General features: G+C 43.1%; 1 protein-coding gene across 1 annotated transcript; it reads left to right on the top strand.

Annotated features, from left to right (window-relative positions):
* The first annotated feature begins 260 nt into the window (after positions 1-260).
* On the top strand, positions 261-16,455 carry LOC118086690 (cytochrome P450 2A13-like). The gene is made up of 9 exons (XM_035118615.3): positions 261-510; positions 9,551-9,713; positions 10,804-10,953; positions 11,249-11,409; positions 13,191-13,367; positions 13,618-13,759; positions 13,880-14,067; positions 14,500-14,641; positions 15,323-16,455. Exons 1-9 carry the CDS (start codon positions 331-333, stop codon positions 15,502-15,504), a joined length of 1,485 nt encoding a protein of 494 aa, XP_034974506.3. The 5' UTR covers positions 261-330; the 3' UTR covers positions 15,505-16,455.
* The last annotated feature ends 1,589 nt before the right edge of the window (positions 16,456-18,044 follow it).

The following is an 18,044-nucleotide window of genomic DNA, read 5'->3' as shown; positions in this document are numbered from 1 at the left end:
GCCATCCTCTGCCTGGGAAATAATCTCCAAATAGTGCCAGTTGTATGAGTTCCCTCTTGACTTGTACATAAAGCATGAAAAATCAATGAAGCAGGCCTGTCTCATGCAAAAAAATAAGAGCTCTGTACTTTTGGCAGGAGGCTCATCTCTTCTTGAATAGAAAGGAGACCAAGAGGTGTGCCTGCAAACAAGTTGCATAACTTCCACAAAGGGTGTTACACAAAGGGTGTTACACAGCAGCCTCAACTGGGGCTGCGCATGTATTTTCCCTTCCCAGCTGGTCAGCAACACATTGCCTGTAGAGCTCCACAGGCCACCTGCAACCTCTCCATGGATCTCCTGGGAGCAGCAGCCCTTTTCCTGGTCATCTGCCTCTCTTGCCTGACCATCCTCTCAACATGGCGGCAGATGCACCGCAAAAGCCAGATGCCACCTGGACCAACTCCCCTCCCCTTCATTGGGAACCTGCTCCAAGTCAACACAAGTGATGTGTACCGTTCACTCATGAAGGTAACTTTCTATAATGTATCAGAGCACAATGTCCCATTCTCTGAATTGTTGTTATAAAATCATTTTTATATATTGCTGATTAATGAAGGTCACTCCCATCTACCTACCCATCTTTTTTTCTCTCTCTCCCACTTGACTCATCTTCTCCTCATAATTCTCCTTCCATCACATTCTCCAGCTTTTGATTCTCTCTCTCTTTATATTTCTGCCTGAGTGAAGGGATGGGCACACCTGTCAATTCTCATGTCCTCAAGAAAATTAGTCAGCATTTTAGTGTGCATTTCCTTTTAAATAAATAATTTTTAAATAAATAATATAATGTTGTTGTTGTTTAGTCGTTTAGTCGTGTCCGACTCTTCGTGACCCCATGGACCATAGCACACCAGGCACTCCTGTCTTCCACTACCTCCCGCAGTTTGGTCAAACTCATGTTGGTAGCTTCGAGAACACTGTCCAACCATCTCATCCTCTGTCGTCCCCTTTTCCTTGTGCCCTCAATCTTTCCCAATATCAGGGTCTTTTCCAGGGAGTCTTTTCTTCTCATGAGTTCCTCTGTGGTCCCCTTCTCCTAGTGCCCTTAGAATAAAGTTTGAAACCAGTGAAGATAAAATGCCAAGAACTTCAAAGAGGTGGCCAACCTGTGGCTGTTGAACTCCCTTTAAAGCTGGTTAACAATTCTTGGCTCTTCAGGGAGTAAACCAACACAAAAAAGGCCCTTGTCCCCTGATAAATTAGGTAGCTGCTGTTGCGAATTAACAGGCTGAATGGAAAATACCACACTGTTGCATGAGAAGACTAAAGGAACTGAACAACAAATTAAGCAAACAACTGAACAACAAATTAAGCAAACAAACAAAGGACTCTCTGAGCACTTTCATGTAGCACGTGGGCCCCTTCTGTATTATGCACATACTTTGGCATGTGGTAAGAAAATAAGGAGGAAGGCCATTCCTGGTACCTTTAGGACGGAATGTCTCCTGATACAATGGGGCAACTCTTCGGTGCAAGATTAGCTGCAGGTCTCTAATTGCCACACTGCTAAGACAGCAAAAACACTATCACATAAAGAGAAAAACAAACAAAGCCCAATTAAAAAAATCACCCAGAAATAAATATTGCACTGCGCAAGGAGTTCCAGCTATTGGATTCTTCGAATCAGTTGGAAATCCGACACCGAGCAGAACCTGCTCTGCCAGGTAGGTGAAAATGGAGACTGTGCTAAGCTTGTCCAGGCAGGGAGGTGGTGCCCAGGGATTATCCAGATGGCATGTTACGTTATGTTGTGTTATATTATGTAATTTATTTATTATACTCATTAATTTATTATACTCACCTTTCAACCCAAAAAGTCCCCTAAGGTGGTTGACAAATAACAAATGCATACAAATACAAAAACAAACAAATGATCAAAGTTCAAAACAAAATCTTAGCAGCTATCAAATGGCCCTGCAATTTAACTATGTAAGTGGTGCAATTCAGCTTGCTGGCACCAACTACGCAGGTAGATTACAGGGCAACTTGATATCTGAGACCAGCCCAGATTTAACCACAAATCTGGTGATGGAGGAGAAGTTTTCTCAGCTTAGCCTGCTGGTGTCATGTGACTGTCGAGGTCGTTGAATCTGTTTCTCTCATTGTTCTCATTTCTCTCGGTTTCCTGCACTGAAGGGTGTTGGGCTAGATAACCCTTGGGGTACCTTCCAACTTTATAAATCAAATCAAAAAGTTTATTGCATTAGCCATATAGCCATAGCACATATAAAAGATCAAACAGGCAACTGTCGCACAACAACATAGAATACAACAAATACAACTATAACATTAAATATAAAATCCAGCTGAGTGCGGCTGGTAAGGTAAAAGACAAAGCGAGGCATGTCAACTGTGAGTACAACAGGGATTTGCATAGGACTAGGGCTGGGCAAGTTAGCCCAAAAGGTGGCCCTGAGTTTCAGGGCCTGTAAAATGTAGGTGGCCACATCGCATGAAACCAAGGGGTTGGTGTCCACCAATAAGTAGTTCATGTGGTCGATGTCCCATGCGATGGTCGTCGGGATTAAAGAGAGAAGCCTGGATCTTACTGAGGCATATAAAGGACAGTAAAAGAAAAAGTGTAAATAGTCCTCAATCTTTCTCTCATTGCATGGGCAGAGTCGAAGGTTCAATGGTGTGTTGGGGGGGAAACGCCATGTAAGAATGCTGTGGGGATGACGTGGAATTGAGCTAGAGTGAAGGTCCTTCTTAATGTGGAGTTTGTCAATTCGCTCAAATAGTGGGCCAGAGATCTAACTGCCTTCACGTGGGGAAACCACGTGCAGAGTTTGGCCGCTTTAGATTGTGCTAGATTGAAAGCTTCATCCCTAGCTAGGATCCAACTGCAGATTTTATCGTTATCCCATGAGGTCACGGCAGCAAAGTCTGGAAGGGAGTAGCAGTCACAGATGAATTCCATGGCCTTAGACCAGGTACTGCTGCCGGTAAGGGCTGTAAAAGCTTGTTTAACTAGTCAGGAGTTTTGAATTTCTGCAAGGGATTTGTAATAGATAATTATCCTGGCATGGGCTTTAGCTACTATAGATGGTAATCCCAATTCTAGTCTCAATTGGGCGGCCATGGACCCATTAGGGAGGCCCAAGATTTTTCTTGCCAGGAGATTTTGCAGAGACTCCAGACGCTGGAGTACATTCATGTTCCATCCCCATATTTCCACCCCGTATAGCAGCATTGGGGGTACTTTGCTGATGTAGATCTTTCTGGTCTACATCTGGTCGGCGCCACCAGTTGTCCACCATTTCCAAAGAAAAATTTCACCAAAGCACCGATGGTCCGGCGAGCGGCCAAAATAATCGTGTTTAAATGGGCTGTCCAAGACAATCTATAGTGAAAAGTGATGCCCAAGTATTTAAAAACTGAGCATTGGTCAATGGTGTGATCCCCGAGGTACCACGGTGGGTTTGGTTTTGTCTTGCCAAAAGGGATTATTTTGGTTTTGGAAAAATTGATTGTTAGGAAGTTTTCTACGCAAAATTTCATCAGTCCTCTCATCATGTTGTTAAGTCCCCACTTTGTTAGCGAGAGGACTGCCATGTCATCAGCATACAGTAAGATGGGAATTTTTGCTTGTTGCAAGGATGGGGCAGGTTGATTAAGGGCTTTAATGTTGGAATTTTTGAATAATCAAGTTACTTTAGAGCCGGTCTAATGTAAATACTGTCTGTTTAAGAGAAACAGGTGTCTGTGTTTCTGTTAATTGCTCACAGGCGTGGGCTCTGTTTTTTGTATATAAGGCTCTGCCCACAAGCCTTCTGTATCTCTTAGTTAGATCTTTCAGTTTGATTCATCTCTAAGTAGATCACTCTCTCAGTTGTTCTCAGTTTAAGAGATTCCTTAGTTGAATCTTAGTATGATTGCTTAGTTATAATGCTAGAATGTTGTTAATTCTCGGGTATTTAATTTAATTGGGGGTTTGTGGGAGGTTTTGGAAAGTGGGTAGATAACATTGCTAAGAGAGAAAGCATTTATCTTTAGTTTAAAGTCTCTTTAGAGTCAGTTTGTTTTTCAGTTAAAGAAACCCAACCATTTGTATTTTCATCTGCATACTTTTACAAGTGTGCAGCTAGTAAGGGGTTTCATATAAGGGAGATAATTCTTAGAATTTTGAAGTGTCAGGCATAGCTCTAGTGGCTTTAGCCCAAACGTAGCAGAGTTTTCCTGCACAGCGCAGAAGCTAGTTGAGGTGGAAATGACTAGTCGGCTAGACGCAGAATAACTTGGTTTGATATTTGTCAATCAGAGATTGAAGGACTAGGCAGTGGCCTGAGGTGTTATGGCCTTTCCGAAAACCTGCTTGTTCTGGGTGGAATATACTAATTTCATCAGCCCAGTTGGTCAACTTCTCAAGGAGAGTCTAGTCTTTATAATTCCATGATTCCAATCTTAATTTCAGTTCCCCGCATGGAGGAGAGGTTTCCTCATGGTAGCCCGCTAGTGTTGCATGCCTTTAGTGTTGGATGAATCTGTTTCTTTCAGTTTCTCTCAGTCCATTACATTCTGCATCAGTTTGTATGTTTTAAACCCTTATGGAAATTCCTCAAAAAATGGCAACAAGAAATATCTAAATTTATATGGGAGGGCAGGAGACCCAGGATTAAACATAAAATTTTAATAGATGCAAAGGATAGAGGTGGCTTTGCCCTGCCCGATTTGAAATTGTATTACGAGGCAGCCTGCCTCACGTGGATGAAGGAATGGTACAATTTGAAAGATATGGATATGTTGGACTTGGAGGGACATAATAACTGTTGGGGTTGGCACGCTTATTTAATATATGGAAAGGCAAAAATACACAGATTTCTCAAATCGTATCATAAGGAGATCACTTCTTAAAGTTTGGCAGAAATATAAAGATTAATGGTTGGAGTTCAAAATCCCATGGTGGGCCTCTCCAGTAGAGGCCACAGTGGTGAAGAAAAAAAATATGTCGGAAAATTGGCCTACCTATAAAACACTTTTAAAAGAAGAAGAGAACCAATTGAAACGTAAGAGCTTTGAGGAATTAAGAAATGTCATTACAGATTGGTTCCAATATTATCAAATATTCAAAAGATTTAAAGTAGATAAACAAAAAGGATTTGCCAAGGAAACCTCGGGATTTGAATCTGACGTAATAAATTCAAAAAGTAAAACCCTCTCTAAAGCTTATCACCTCCTCCTTGACTGGGATTTTGAGGAGGAGGAAGCTACATCAGCCTTGATAAAGTGGTCTCAAGACTTTGGGTATGCTGTAACAATGTCCCAATGGGAAAAACCTGTGGAAGAATAATTGGAAATTTACTACGTCCTATGCCATAAAGGAAAACTTGTTAAAAATGCAACACCAGTGGTATTTAACTCCATGGAAATTAGCCAAAATGTACAATGGAGCCAAAAGTAATTGTTGAAGATGTGGAGACCAAACAGGCTTACTGTACCATATATGATGGCAATATAGCAAAATAAAGAATTTTTGGGAGGAAATCCACTTTGAACGAGAAAAAATGTTAAGAATCTCATTTATTAGGAAACCAGAGGCATTTCTGTTGGGCATTACTGATTCAGATATTCCTTTAAAAATTAAATATCTTTTTTGTACGCAACAGTGGCAGTGAGACTTCTTATAGCTACAGGGTGGAAGAGCGACATAATTCCTTCTAGACAAGAGTGGATACAAAAATTGACTGAATATGCTGAATTAGATAGTCTATCTGAAAAAAATAAAAAAACAAACCAAGAATTGAATTTGTATCAAAATGGGAGGCTTTCAGAACATATCTTAAACAAAATTATACCATGTTAAAATATGTAGCAGCTTTTGAGTGGTCCCAGCAGTTTTTATTAATTCCTTATATAAATATAAATATTTATAAATTGTGAAAATATTAATATAAAAATAGTATTTTGATATGGCAGGAATAAGGAATAAATGGGAGGTTGGGTATAAAAGATAATGAGATTTTTATTTTTATTGTAACATGAAATTGCAATCACAAATTTATGTCATAATTTTTATCTTATTAACAGATTGTGTAAATTTTATTTTCTTTCCTTTTCTTTCCCCTCTTAAGTTGTACCCCTTTTCAGTATTGTGCTTTTTGTATGTAATAAGCATGGGGGGGGGGGACAATAAATTTTTTTAAAAAAATACTCATAGAAATTCATCAGAATTTCATTGTGCATTTTCCTTATAGAATACAGTATACACATTTTTTTGTGGGCAGATCTGCCTTATATCCACATTTATGTAGTGAATCCACCCCAAATATAATGCAATTTTGTATGTTATGTTCACAAATGTATGCCTTTAAATGCACACTTTGTATACTTGTGGGTATTTGGGGGGGGTTGGAGAAATTCATTGCAAAATTTGAGGAACTGCAAATTTCAACCACTACCTTCTGAGGGATTCCACTGTAGAATTGTTGTTTAGTCGTTTAGTCGTGTCCGACTCTTCGTGACCCCATGGACCATAGCACGCCAGGCACTCCTGTCTTGCACTGCCTCCCGCAGTTTGGTCAAACTCATGTTCGTAGCTTCGAGAACACTGTCCAACCATCTCGTCCTCTGTCGTCCCCTTCTCCTTGTGCCCTCAATCTTTCCCAACATCAGGGTCTTTTCCAAGGATTCTTCTCTTCTCATGAGGTGGCCAAAGTATTGGAGCCTCAGCTTCACGATCTGTCCTTCCAGGGAGCACTCAGGGCTGATTTCCTTAAGAATAGATAGGTTTGATCTTCTTGCAGTCCATGGGACTCTCAAGAGTCTCCTCCAGCACCATAATTCAAAAGCATCAATTCTTCGGCGATCAGCCTTCCTTATGGTCCAGCTCTCACTTCCATACATCACTACTGGGAAAACCATAGCTTTAACTATACGGACCTTTGTCGGCAAGGTGATGTCTCTGCTTTTTAAGATGCTGTCTAGGTTTGTCATTGCTTTTCTCCAAAGAAGCAGGCGTCTTTTAATTTCATGACTGCTGTCACCATCTGCAGTGATCAAGGAGCCCAAGAAAGTAAAATCTCTCACTGCCTCCATTTCTTCCCCTTCTATTTGCCAGGAGGTGATGGGAGCAGTGGCCAAGATCTTGGTTTTTTTGATGTTGAGCTTCAGACCATATTTTGCGCTCTCCTCTTTCACCCTCATTAAAAGGTTCTTTAATTCCTCCTCGCTTTCTGCCATCAAGGTTGTGTCATCTGCATATCTGAGGTTGTTGATATTTCTTCCGGCAATCTTAATTCCGGTTTGGGATTCATCTAGTCCAGCCTTTCGCATGATGAATTCTGCATATAAGTTAAATAAGCAGGGAGACAATATACAACCTTGTCGTACTCCTTTCCCAATTTTGAACCAATCAGTTGTTCCATATCCAGTTCTAACTGTAGCTTCTTGTCCCACATAGAGATTTCTCAGGAGACAGATGAGGTGATCAGGCACTCCCATTTCTTTAAGAACTTGCCATAGTTTGCTGTGGTCGACACAGTCAAAGGCTTTTGCATAGTCAATGAAGCAGAAGTAGACGTTTTTCTGGAACTCTCTAGCTTTCTCCATAATCCAGCGCATGTTTGCTATTTGGTCTCTGGTTCCTCTGCCCTTTCGAAATCCAGCTTGCACTTCTGGGAGTTCTCGGTCCACATACTGCCTAAGCCACTGTAGAATAGGTCTTACCATCAGAAAGTTCTTTCTGAGGTTAAGCCAGAAGCTCTTTTCTCATTACATGAATACATTGGGTTGGTCCTACCTCTTAGTGTTTTTAAGTGTCAGGTATAACATCAACCTGAATACAGCAGAGTTTGCGCAGGTTTTCCAGAAGCTTCTGGCGGTAGCGTAATGACTAGACGTCTGGACGCAGAATAACTATATACAGTGTTTATTGGACAATCAGTATCCAGAGTTACTATGTACAAACTTCAGAACACAAAAGAAATAAAACAAAATCCTTTCCTCTCTGTCTCTCTCTCTCACACACACACACACACACAACACCTGTTACAAAAACCACAGTCTTTTTCTTCTCCTCTGCCTTAACATCACACAATCCTTATCTTTTAGGAGCTTGTTATCCAATCAGAGAGTAGTTGCTAGGCTCCTGTTACCATGCTGTGAGAGAGCTGATCTTTTGCACGTATGCACTTTGCAAAAACCCGAACACTACCCTCTGGCACAGGAGCAAACAAGCTTGTTCTATTTTCCAGGTGACAGTCCTTTAGATATTTGAAGAAGGCTCTCCCTAGTCTTCTCTTATCATGGCAAAACATACCCAACTCCTTCAACCGTTCCTCATAAGGCTTCATCTCCAGACCCTTGATCATCTTGGTCGCCCTTCTCTGCACATGTTCCAGCTTCCCAACATCCTTCTTGGGGTGCCACAGGATTCTGTCTTGGGCCCAATCTTATTCAACATCTTTATCAATGACTTAGATGATGGGCTTGAGGGCATCCTGAGCAAGTTTACAGATGACACCAAATTGGGAGGGGTGGCTAATACCCCAGAGGACAGGATCACACTTCAAAATGACCTTAACAGATTAGACAACTGGGCCAAAGCAAACAAGATGAATTTTAACAAGGAGAAATGTAAGGTACTACACTTGGGCAAAAAAAAATGAAAGGCACAAATACAGGATGGGTGACACCTGGCTTGAGAGCAGTACATGTGAAAAGGATCTAGGAGTCTTGGTAGACCACAAACTTAACATGAGTCAGCAGTGTGATGCAGCAGCTAAAAAAGCCAATGCAATTCTGGGCTGCATCAATAGGAGTATAGCATCTAGATCAAGGGAAGTAATAGTACCACTGTATTCTGCTCTGGTCAGACCTCACCTGGAGTACTGTGTCCAGTTCTGGGCACCACAGTTCAAGAAGGATACTGACAAGCTGGAACGTGTCCAGAAGAGGGCAACCAAAATGGTCAAAGGCCTGGAAACGATGCCTTATGAGGAACGGCTTAGGGAGCTGGGTATGTTTAGCCTGGAGAAGAGAAGGTTAAGGGGTGATATGATAGCCATGTTCAAATATATGAAAGAATGTCATATGGAGGAGGGAGAAAGATTGTTTTCTGCTGCTCCAGAGAAGCGGACACGGAGCAATGGATTCAAACTTCAAGAAAGAAGATTCCACCTAAACATTAGGAAGAACTTCCTGACAGTAAGAGCTGTTCGGCAGTGGAATTTGCTGCCAAGGAGTGTGGTGGAGTCTTCTTCTTTGGAGGTCTTTAAGCAGAGGCTTGACAGCCATATGTCAAGAATGCTTTGATGGTGTTTCCTGCTTGGCAGGGGGTTGGACTGGATGGCCCTTGTGGTCTCTTCCAACTCTATGATTCTATGATTCTTAAATTCTGGTACCCAGATAATGGAGAACAAAAGGTGCATCATAAAGGATGTGTTTTTCATTGCCTAATTAGGCTTAGGCTGTCAGGAGCTACTAATCTCTGCAGAGGTAGGGGAGCAATTTGCTCCATCTCTCCGTCAGTTCCATGACCTCACACAATGCCCTCCCCCTCTTTTCACAGATCCGTGAGAAATATGGTCCTGTCTACACCATTCACTTAGGGCCTCGCCGTGTTGTGGTCTTGTGTGGATACGATGCCGTGAAGGAGGCGCTGGTGGATCAGGCTGAAGAGTTCGGTGGCCGTGGAAAGCAAGCCACGTTTGACTGGCTTTTCCGGGGTTACGGTCAGTCTCTGCTTGGGCAACCCTTGGCCAGAGCGCATCCTTATTAGCATTGTTTTGGCACTGAACTTAGCAGTGGTCCTTCCTGTGGTCCTGTGAAGTACCAGTAGATCTTTTTATACCAGTTTCGCTGAGGTTAGAAGTGAGGTTGCAAGAGGGCTTCCCAACATCATTCAGACAAGTCATAGATGGGATTTGCATCTGAATATTCATAGCCAAGTTACTAATAGCCAAGCCACTGGTGTAACTTATGGCTTTGCAAGCATAGATAATGTTGTTGATTGTCAACTGTCCCTTTGCCTCTTTTGTTCTCACAGTTACTCTTAAATGTTGGGATGTGAATAGATGGTAGGAGATAATATATTTATTAGATATTATCCTTTCTTCCACAGGGACGTGGGTGGTGCTGTGGGTTAAACCACAGAGCCTAGGGCTTGCCGATCGGAAGGTTGGTGGTTTGAATCCCCTCGACGGGGTGAGCTCCCGGTGCTCGGTCCCTGCTCCTGCCAACCTAGCAGTTTGAAAGCAAGTCAAGTGCAAGTAGATAAATAGGTACCGCTCCGGCGGGAAGATAAACGGCATTTCCGTGTGCTGCTCTGGTTTGCCAGAAACAGCTTAGTCATGCTGGCCACACGACCTGGAAGCTGTACACTGGCTCTCTCGGCCAGTAAAGCGAGATGAGCTCCACAACCCCAGAGTCATCCACAACTGGACCTAACGGTCAGGGGTCCCTTTACCTTCATCCTTTCTTCCTCACATTTCCGAGTTCCGTAGAGTGCATCCCTTTGCAGGGAAGCTTTGATAAGCTAAAAGGCTAAAACTAGCCTAACTAATCCAGGATGTTTTAAGGCAGACTGGATTCTCCTGGTATTTCCCCCTTTTCTTCCCCTTAAAATAATCCCACAAAATGGGAAAACAGCATTACTCACTCAGAATACCTGTTGAAGAGTAACTGAAATACCGTAGCAGCATTTTCCTGGGAGTCTTAATATCGCAATCCAGTTTAAAATACATACTTAAGTCTAGCTTAAAATGGTGTCACCCTCCAGCTCCTCGTTCTCCTCCTTACTTCTCTGGCTCCTTTGCTTCTCAGGGGTTGCCTTCAGTAACGGGGAACGGGCCAAACAGCTACGCCGATTCTCCATCATGACGCTGAGGAATTTTGGGATGGGAAAGAGATCCGTCGAAGAGCGGATCCTGGAGGAAGCCCACTTCCTGCTGGAATCCCTGAGGGCAACAAAAAGTGAGCTCAGTTTTGGTATCTTCAAGAAATGCTGCTTAATTAGTTACAGGTGATAGTTAGAAACTGTGGGCTGTTAAGTGGCTTTATGCTGAAAATTATCATGGCTGCTTTTATGTTTGGTAATGGGCGGGAAAAGACATAACTTAGCCTGAGCTAAATACATCACCAACACTCTACATCCTCTCAAAGGAATTAAGAGGTAAGAGTGGACTGCTTTGCAAAGTGTATTCTTGATTTGTTCCTGGGTTGAGTGACTTGCTTTCTAGGTGCACCCTTTGTGTGTCTTTCTTTCTAGGTGCCCCCTTTGACCCCACCTACATGCTGAGCCGCACGGTGTCCAACGTCATCAGCTCCATCGCCTTTGGCGACCGCTTTGAATACGAAGATCAGGAGTTCCACTCCTTGCTGAGCATGATGCTGGGTAGCCTCCGGTTCACTGCCACCTCTTGGGGACAGGTAAATTGGAGGGCAGGGGGAGGACTTCCATAGTGAGTGAGTGAGTGAGTGAGTGAGTGAATAATGCCACTCCTCTTAATCTGTCATTACCCCAAAGTCCAGCAGTGATCAAGACACAGAGTCAGAAGCTGCAGCATTGCCACCTAAGAAGCAGACAACCTTCAGGGGTCTGAGTGAAGCTGACCATTACAGAAGCTCACAGTACAAATAGCACCAGAACCAGGAGAGATGTCTTCCCCTGAGCCTGAGAAACCAAATACCTCACACAACACCTCACCAATCTAGGAGTGCACCAGAGACATGTCCCTTGAAGGGCTTATACAACTTCTGTTTGTCTCTGTGCCTGCTGTCACAGCCTGTCCCAGATAAGGATGGCACCAGTCTGATAGTTAATTCTTTATTGGCAAGAGAAACACTTCCAGGTTTCTGACCACGCCCATGGCTGAATGGCAGGTGCATGGCCTCAAATCCTTTGCCTCATCGGCTTGCAGTGCGATGAACCCCCTCGCCAACGTTGCCGATAGATTGAGACGAAAGGGTACAGGGGTAAAGCAATCCCCACTCAATTCCTTATGCCTTAAAATAAACCCCTCAATTCTGGGCTTCTCAGTAAAGAGAGTCTCATTCCAGCTTTCGTGGCCTGATCTCACAAACACTCAGGGCTATTTGAATGAACAACCTCTTGCCTACAGAACAGGGACTCCCTCAACTCAGATCCCCACTGTATCACCCTGCCATATCACCCTGGCAAACTTGTGGCACTCTAGGTTTTCACCATACTGCCCTTCCTGTGTGACTCTAGGACACAAACTGTCCCCTTTTCCTTAGGTAAGTTTTGCCCTTTTCTGAGTCTCCACCTCTGTGAGTTTTAATACACTGCTGGAATAACCAAGAGTAGACGATACTCTTTGGCACAAAAAGAAAATGAATTTTATTTTCTTGAGAACATAGGTTTTTCTTTTCTTAACGATGCATAAGTTTACAAGCTTAGTTACAGTTATACATTAACTCTGTCAGGCTTTAACTTCAAGTTGTTGTTGTTGTTGTTTAGTCGTGTCCGACTCTTCGTGACCCCATGGACCATAGCACGCCAGGCACTCCTGTCTTGCACTGCCTCCCGCAGTTTGGTCAAACTCATGTTCGTAGCTTCGAGAACACTGTCCAACCATCTCGTCCTCTGCCGTCCCCTTCTCCTAGTGCCCTCAATCTTTCCCAACATCAGGGTCTTTTCCAAGGAACTTCAAGTTATCCTAAGCCTAACCTAAACCACCACTATCCTGGCCCCACATCCTTCTTCTTCCCTCTTCGTCACCACACTCCCTCTCTCCCTCTTCCAACTGCCAAAATGGTTATTCCCTCTTTTTTAAACCGGGCACCGTCCTACCTCCTAAAGATGCGCTGTCAGTTAAGATGGAGGTGGATTAACTCTTTCTAATCCAGGGTGTAATAAATCTTCCACAGCCTGTCCCAGATCAGGAAGGCACCCGTCTGATAGTTAATTCTTTATTGGCAAGAGAAACTCTTCCAGGTTTCCGACCACGCCCATGGCTGAATGGCAGGTGCGTGGCCTCAGGTCCTTTGCCTCATCGGCTTGCAGCAGCACATCTCCCACTGCCCTGTCAAAGGCATCAGCCTCCACCATAAAGGGAGGATCGGGGTTGGGTGTGTTAGGTGAGCCTCAGAGGCAAATAGCACCTTTATCTCAGCTTCACTTTGGGGAATATCTGGTTTCTCTCTCTTCCTCCCCACGACTCTGCACTCCTCCAACCTGTCCCATGCAGCTCTACGAAATGTTCTCAGGCATCATGCAGTACCTGCCAGGCCCACAGCAGGAAGCCTTCAAGCAACTCTTAGGGTTGGAGAAGTTCATCACAAGGAAAGTAAAAGCCAATGAGGAGACCCTGGACCCCAACTCCCCTCGGGATTTCATCGACTGTTTCCTTGTGAAAATGCAAGAGGTATGATTATTCCGTTCTAAGAACTGTGGTGATTTTCTTGGGAAAGAAACTTGTCTTGCCCCATGCCAACTTGGAGGGCCATGAATTGAAGGCACCTTTTCAACAGTCTGCGGCTGTCCATATCCCCTTATCTGATTGACCATTGCAGCTCAGCTGAACAGTAAGAGAAAGACGCCTTGTAGGAAAGGCTTTAGACTATAACAATGTTTAATAAAAGAAACCTCCTCCTTCCCCTCTTCCTTCTGGCTAGGAAAAGGAAAACCCACACTCTGAGTTCTCCCTAAGGAATCTGGTTTTGACTACCCTCGCCGTTTTCTTTGCTGGCACAGAAACTGTCAGCACCACCTTGCGTTATGGCTTCCTTCTTCTGCTGAAATACCCAGAGGTTCAAGGTGACTGCAGAATGGGGCGGAAGGGGGGGATACCGCCTTCCTTCCTTTGCGAGGATGCCTGTTAGCTTTCCCAGCTATGAGAGGTCTCCCTTTTCTTATATCCTGCTGATTTCTCAATAGAGAAGGTCCAAAAGGAGATTGAGCGTGTGATTGGCCGGAATCGCAGTCCCAGCATGAACGACCGGCCCCTGATGCCCTATACGGATGCTGTGATCCATGAGATCCAGAGATTCTCTGACATAATTCCTATGGGAGTATCACGACGAGTGACCCGTGATACTCAATTCTGGGGATACACCATTCCCAAGGTATTACTTTTTCCTCCTTTTTTTTTTATAAAAAAAATCCCCTTTTAAAAAAAATTCCTGAGACCCCACCCTTCAGTGCTATTTCCAGATATGGATAATGGGCCAGTTAATATTCCCAATATTCTCATCTGTCATTCGCTGTGGAGTCAAAACCATAATAAAAGCAGAGAAGCCCAGCCAGATGAAACCACCTTGGGTCCATCATGCCTAGCATTCCTCTTCCCCAAAATGGCTAACCAGATCCCTGTGAGAAGACCACACAAAGAGGACAGGCGTGTTTTAAAATTCCTTATGAGTGTTTATTATTATGAGGGAGGGAGGCACACTTCACCAAGGGAGGAAATATAGAAATGGGGAACTGTCACAGATTTCATAACAGAAGAATCTGCCATTTCTCCCGTATCTTCTCATTTCTCTCCCTCTCTTGCTCAGGGAACTGAAGTGTTTCCCATGCTTGGGTCTGTGCTGAGAGACCCTCGACATTTTGCAAGACCAGACATGTTTGACCCCCAGCACTTTCTGGATGGGAATGGGCAGTTCAAGAAGAATGAGGCTTTTATGCCTTTCTCTATTGGTGAGTCCTCAGCAGCCCCGGGGGTGGGGGGAGTTTACAGCAAATCATAGCCCAACCACCGGTAACAATAGTGGACCAATTGAAGTGAGAGAAATTGCTAGAAGATGGTGCTGCTGCAGATTCCACCCCCAGAATTACGCTGTCTGTCCAGCGGTATCTCTTTTCCCTTCTACATAAAATCCCTTTGCCAACTAGAGGTAAAACTCGGGAAATTAGAATATCGCCGAAAAGTGTGTTTATTTCAGTAATGCAACTTATTATTATTATTTTTTAATTTTTACAAATGCTTTCTTTTGGAAATTCCACAGTAATAAAACAAATAGTTACAATAATGCAAAAAATAAACAAAAATAAACATCGCTATTACATTTCATTAATTACATTCCATTTATAATTGACCCACCTAACGACAAATAATTACAATTACAACAAATAAAGGCTTGACATATCTTGCTTTGCATGTCATGCATCTATCTCATATATTGTTTTTGCCTTTTAAGCTGCATTACTGAAATAAATGCACTTTTCAACGATATTCTAATTTTCCGAGTTTCACCTGTATGCACACCAAAGGACCAATGGTGTTATTTTATGCATGGTTGTGTGGGTTGGAGGAGTTTTTGCCCGAACATTTCCAAGCAGCCTATAACAGCCTGCCTTTGCTTTCTTCCTCTTCCCTAGGGAAACGCTATTGCTTTGGAGAGCAGCTAGCCCGGATGCAACTCTTCCTCTTCTTCACCAGCATCCTGCAGAACTTCCACATCAAATCTCCCATCCCACCTGAAAAGATTGACGTCTCTCCCATGCTGGTTGGCTTTGTCACCCTTCCACATTTTTATGAGATGTGTGCCATTCCCCTCTGAAGCAGGACTTGAAGAAGTGGAGCCCCATCGTCACCCACCTTGGCCACCCAAGTGTCAAAGGAGGAGGCATTTTTCAACATGTAAAACACCAGAACAGGCTAACCATACCAAGTCTTGATTCTTTCTTTTGAATTTCCATTAGCTCTGTTTCCATTTGTGGAATTTCTTTACTCTGCATTTCTTTTGGAATCGATCTCACAGGTGAATAAATATCTGGTCCCTGGCTCTCTGCCCTCTTCCTCCTCTACCCACTTCCCCGAGGCACCTCTCCTCTTTCCCCTTTCTGACCATCAGCATCCCTCCTGGCATCTAGTCCAACCATGGAATGCCCCCCCCCCATCCTTCTTTCCCTTGTGGTCTGTTTGCCAACATTCCTTTGCTGACACTTTCCCAGTGAGTAGCTAAGGAAGAATAGTTAACCCTGCGGGTTATGACAGTTGCTGGTAGGGTTTACAGCCAGAGGTCAGCCATAACCTAGGAAATCTTGCCTCTCTGGGATCTTGTCATCTCTCAATCCACAGTATGAGGAGGGACAGGAGGCAACGCTGGTGCATTGTTTGGATCTGAGTCCTCCTCGGGAAGACTCAGGGACCCTGAAGAGGGGACATCACATCATCTGCCAACTAAGGGCACCTTTTGAGCCCCACCTCCATTGTAACTCAAAGTTTCTTCAATGTCATCTGTTCCATTAACCTTGGGAATATGTTTGAGCGTGGAGATGGAAAATTTCTCACCTTTAACCAGCTGATAATGCAACTACTTCAGTCCCCTTTATAAATTTTTCTCAATGCCTCAAATACTTAGGGCCATTTTACCCTGTCAAAGGCTTTTGTAGCACGTAAAAATAATAAAACAGTAACTTGTTTATCTCTGCTTTCCTCACAATGTATACTACTTTTTCAATATATGTACTCAGGTTCCTTCTCTTAATAAATCTAGTTAATATAATCCATTAATGTTTTTGAGTCTTCTTGCTATGGCAATTGCCAGAATTTTAGCAATGACCATTTTTAACAATTTTCTAATTTTCTGAAATTACTTCTTTGTCTACATATTTAGTATCTTGCAGCTTTATTTCTTGTGAATGTTCATTTTTCTGCTGCACCCCTAATTGAGGAAGCTGCAAGATCAAATATTTCATCTTGGTTCTCTATTCTCTTCTCTTACCCACATTTCTGCTTATAAGGCATACCCGAAACATGGCTGTAAAATCTTCCCACAGTGTTCCAATGTCATCAGCTGTTCCCACGTTGTGAATAAAGAAATAACAAAAATTGCATTGTTTAAATCTACTTTTCAACTGTATATGCCTTTTGTTGCACACTTTACTAAGGTTGCCCCAAGATTTTGTAAGACCAGACATGTTTGGCCTCCAACACTTTCTGGATGGGAATGGACAGTTCAAGAAGAATGAGGCTTTTTTGCATTTCTCTGTTGGTGAGGCCTCAGCAGCCGCTGGGAGAGGAGGGGTGACAGCGCATAACAGCCCAACATAGTCGACCAATAGAAGTGCAAAGAATTCGCCAGTTCAAAACACCTGCAGTTGCTGCTGCAGATGTAACCCTGAATTACCCTGTCTCTCCAAACAGTCTCTCTTTTCCTTTCTACAGAAAAATCATTTTGCAAACCATAAGTGTTTTATCCAGGGGTGTGTGGTTTAGAGGAGTCTTAGCACAAGCACTCACAAGCAGGTTACAGCAACAGCCTTAAAGCCCATCTTTGCCTCCATCCTCTTTCCTAGGAAAACATGATTGCTTTGGAGAGTGGCTGAGCCATTTCACTTCCCTTGCTTCTCAAAATAGCCCTTATTAAATAAAGCTATCTCCACATATTTAGTATCTTGCAACTTTACATTTCCTTGCAACCAGCAGTTGTTCATAGGAACCTGTGACCAGTCACTTATACGCTGCAATTCAGATTAAGAAAGATCCAAGATTGAATCTTCCCTCCTCTGTTTCTTTTACTTTCTGTTACCAGCACCAATATATATATATATATATATATATATATATATATATATATATATATATATGTTTATATGTTTATATAGAAATATACATTTATATATGTATAAAACAGCCTGAGGGAAGAGGATTCTGACAGAGCTCACGCAACTCTGACGTCATATCTGCCTTGGTCCTTGCAGAGGGAGAAACAGACAAGGACAAAGATATTTATACCTTTAATTATCAGATGGGCAGCCTTGAGTTTCTTTGAAACCTGTGCTTCAAAGTTTTGGGAAAGTTGACTCAGACAGCTCACAGGCAGCAGAGAGAGTTTTAGCAAACTTCACCTGGGCAATAAAAAGAAACTGCCAGCTCCAAAAAGCCCGTAAGCACTAAATTTGAGATAAATCTGAGAACAGACAGAAAATAATACTGCATTTTCAAAATACCAACAGAGCAATTCTTCTTTGGTTAGTTGGCTAGGCTACAAACGGGGATGGGCTCTTGTTCAGAACTGGGCTGTTCACATTTCATAAGAAGGAAATATTTTGGGCCAATGAAGGAGTCTTCAAAGTCGAACCTGAAAACAGGACC

The sequence above is a fragment of the Zootoca vivipara genome, chromosome 6 (assembly GCF_965207765.1).
Source record: "Zootoca vivipara chromosome 6, rZooViv2.hap1.1, whole genome shotgun sequence".
Classification (NCBI taxonomy): Eukaryota; Metazoa; Chordata; class Lepidosauria; order Squamata; family Lacertidae; genus Zootoca; species Zootoca vivipara.
Note: the sequence above shows the minus strand (reverse complement) of the source record. Positions and strands in the feature narration are given on the sequence as shown.

What these genes read in the sequence shown, in the direction of transcription:
- LOC118086690 (XM_035118615.3), top strand. Translation starts at nt 331, where the DNA reads ATGGATCTCCTGGGAGCAGCAGCCCTTTTCCTGGTCATCTGCCTCTCT. An exon ending in ATCCCTGAGGGCAACAAAAA is followed by an intron (nt 10,954 to 11,248) that starts GTGAGCTCAGTT and finishes CTTTCTTTCTAG; the next exon opens with GTGCCCCCTTTGACCCCACC. An exon ending in TTTTATGCCTTTCTCTATTG is followed by an intron (nt 14,642 to 15,322) that starts GTGAGTCCTCAG and finishes CCTCTTCCCTAG; the next exon opens with GGAAACGCTATTGCTTTGGA.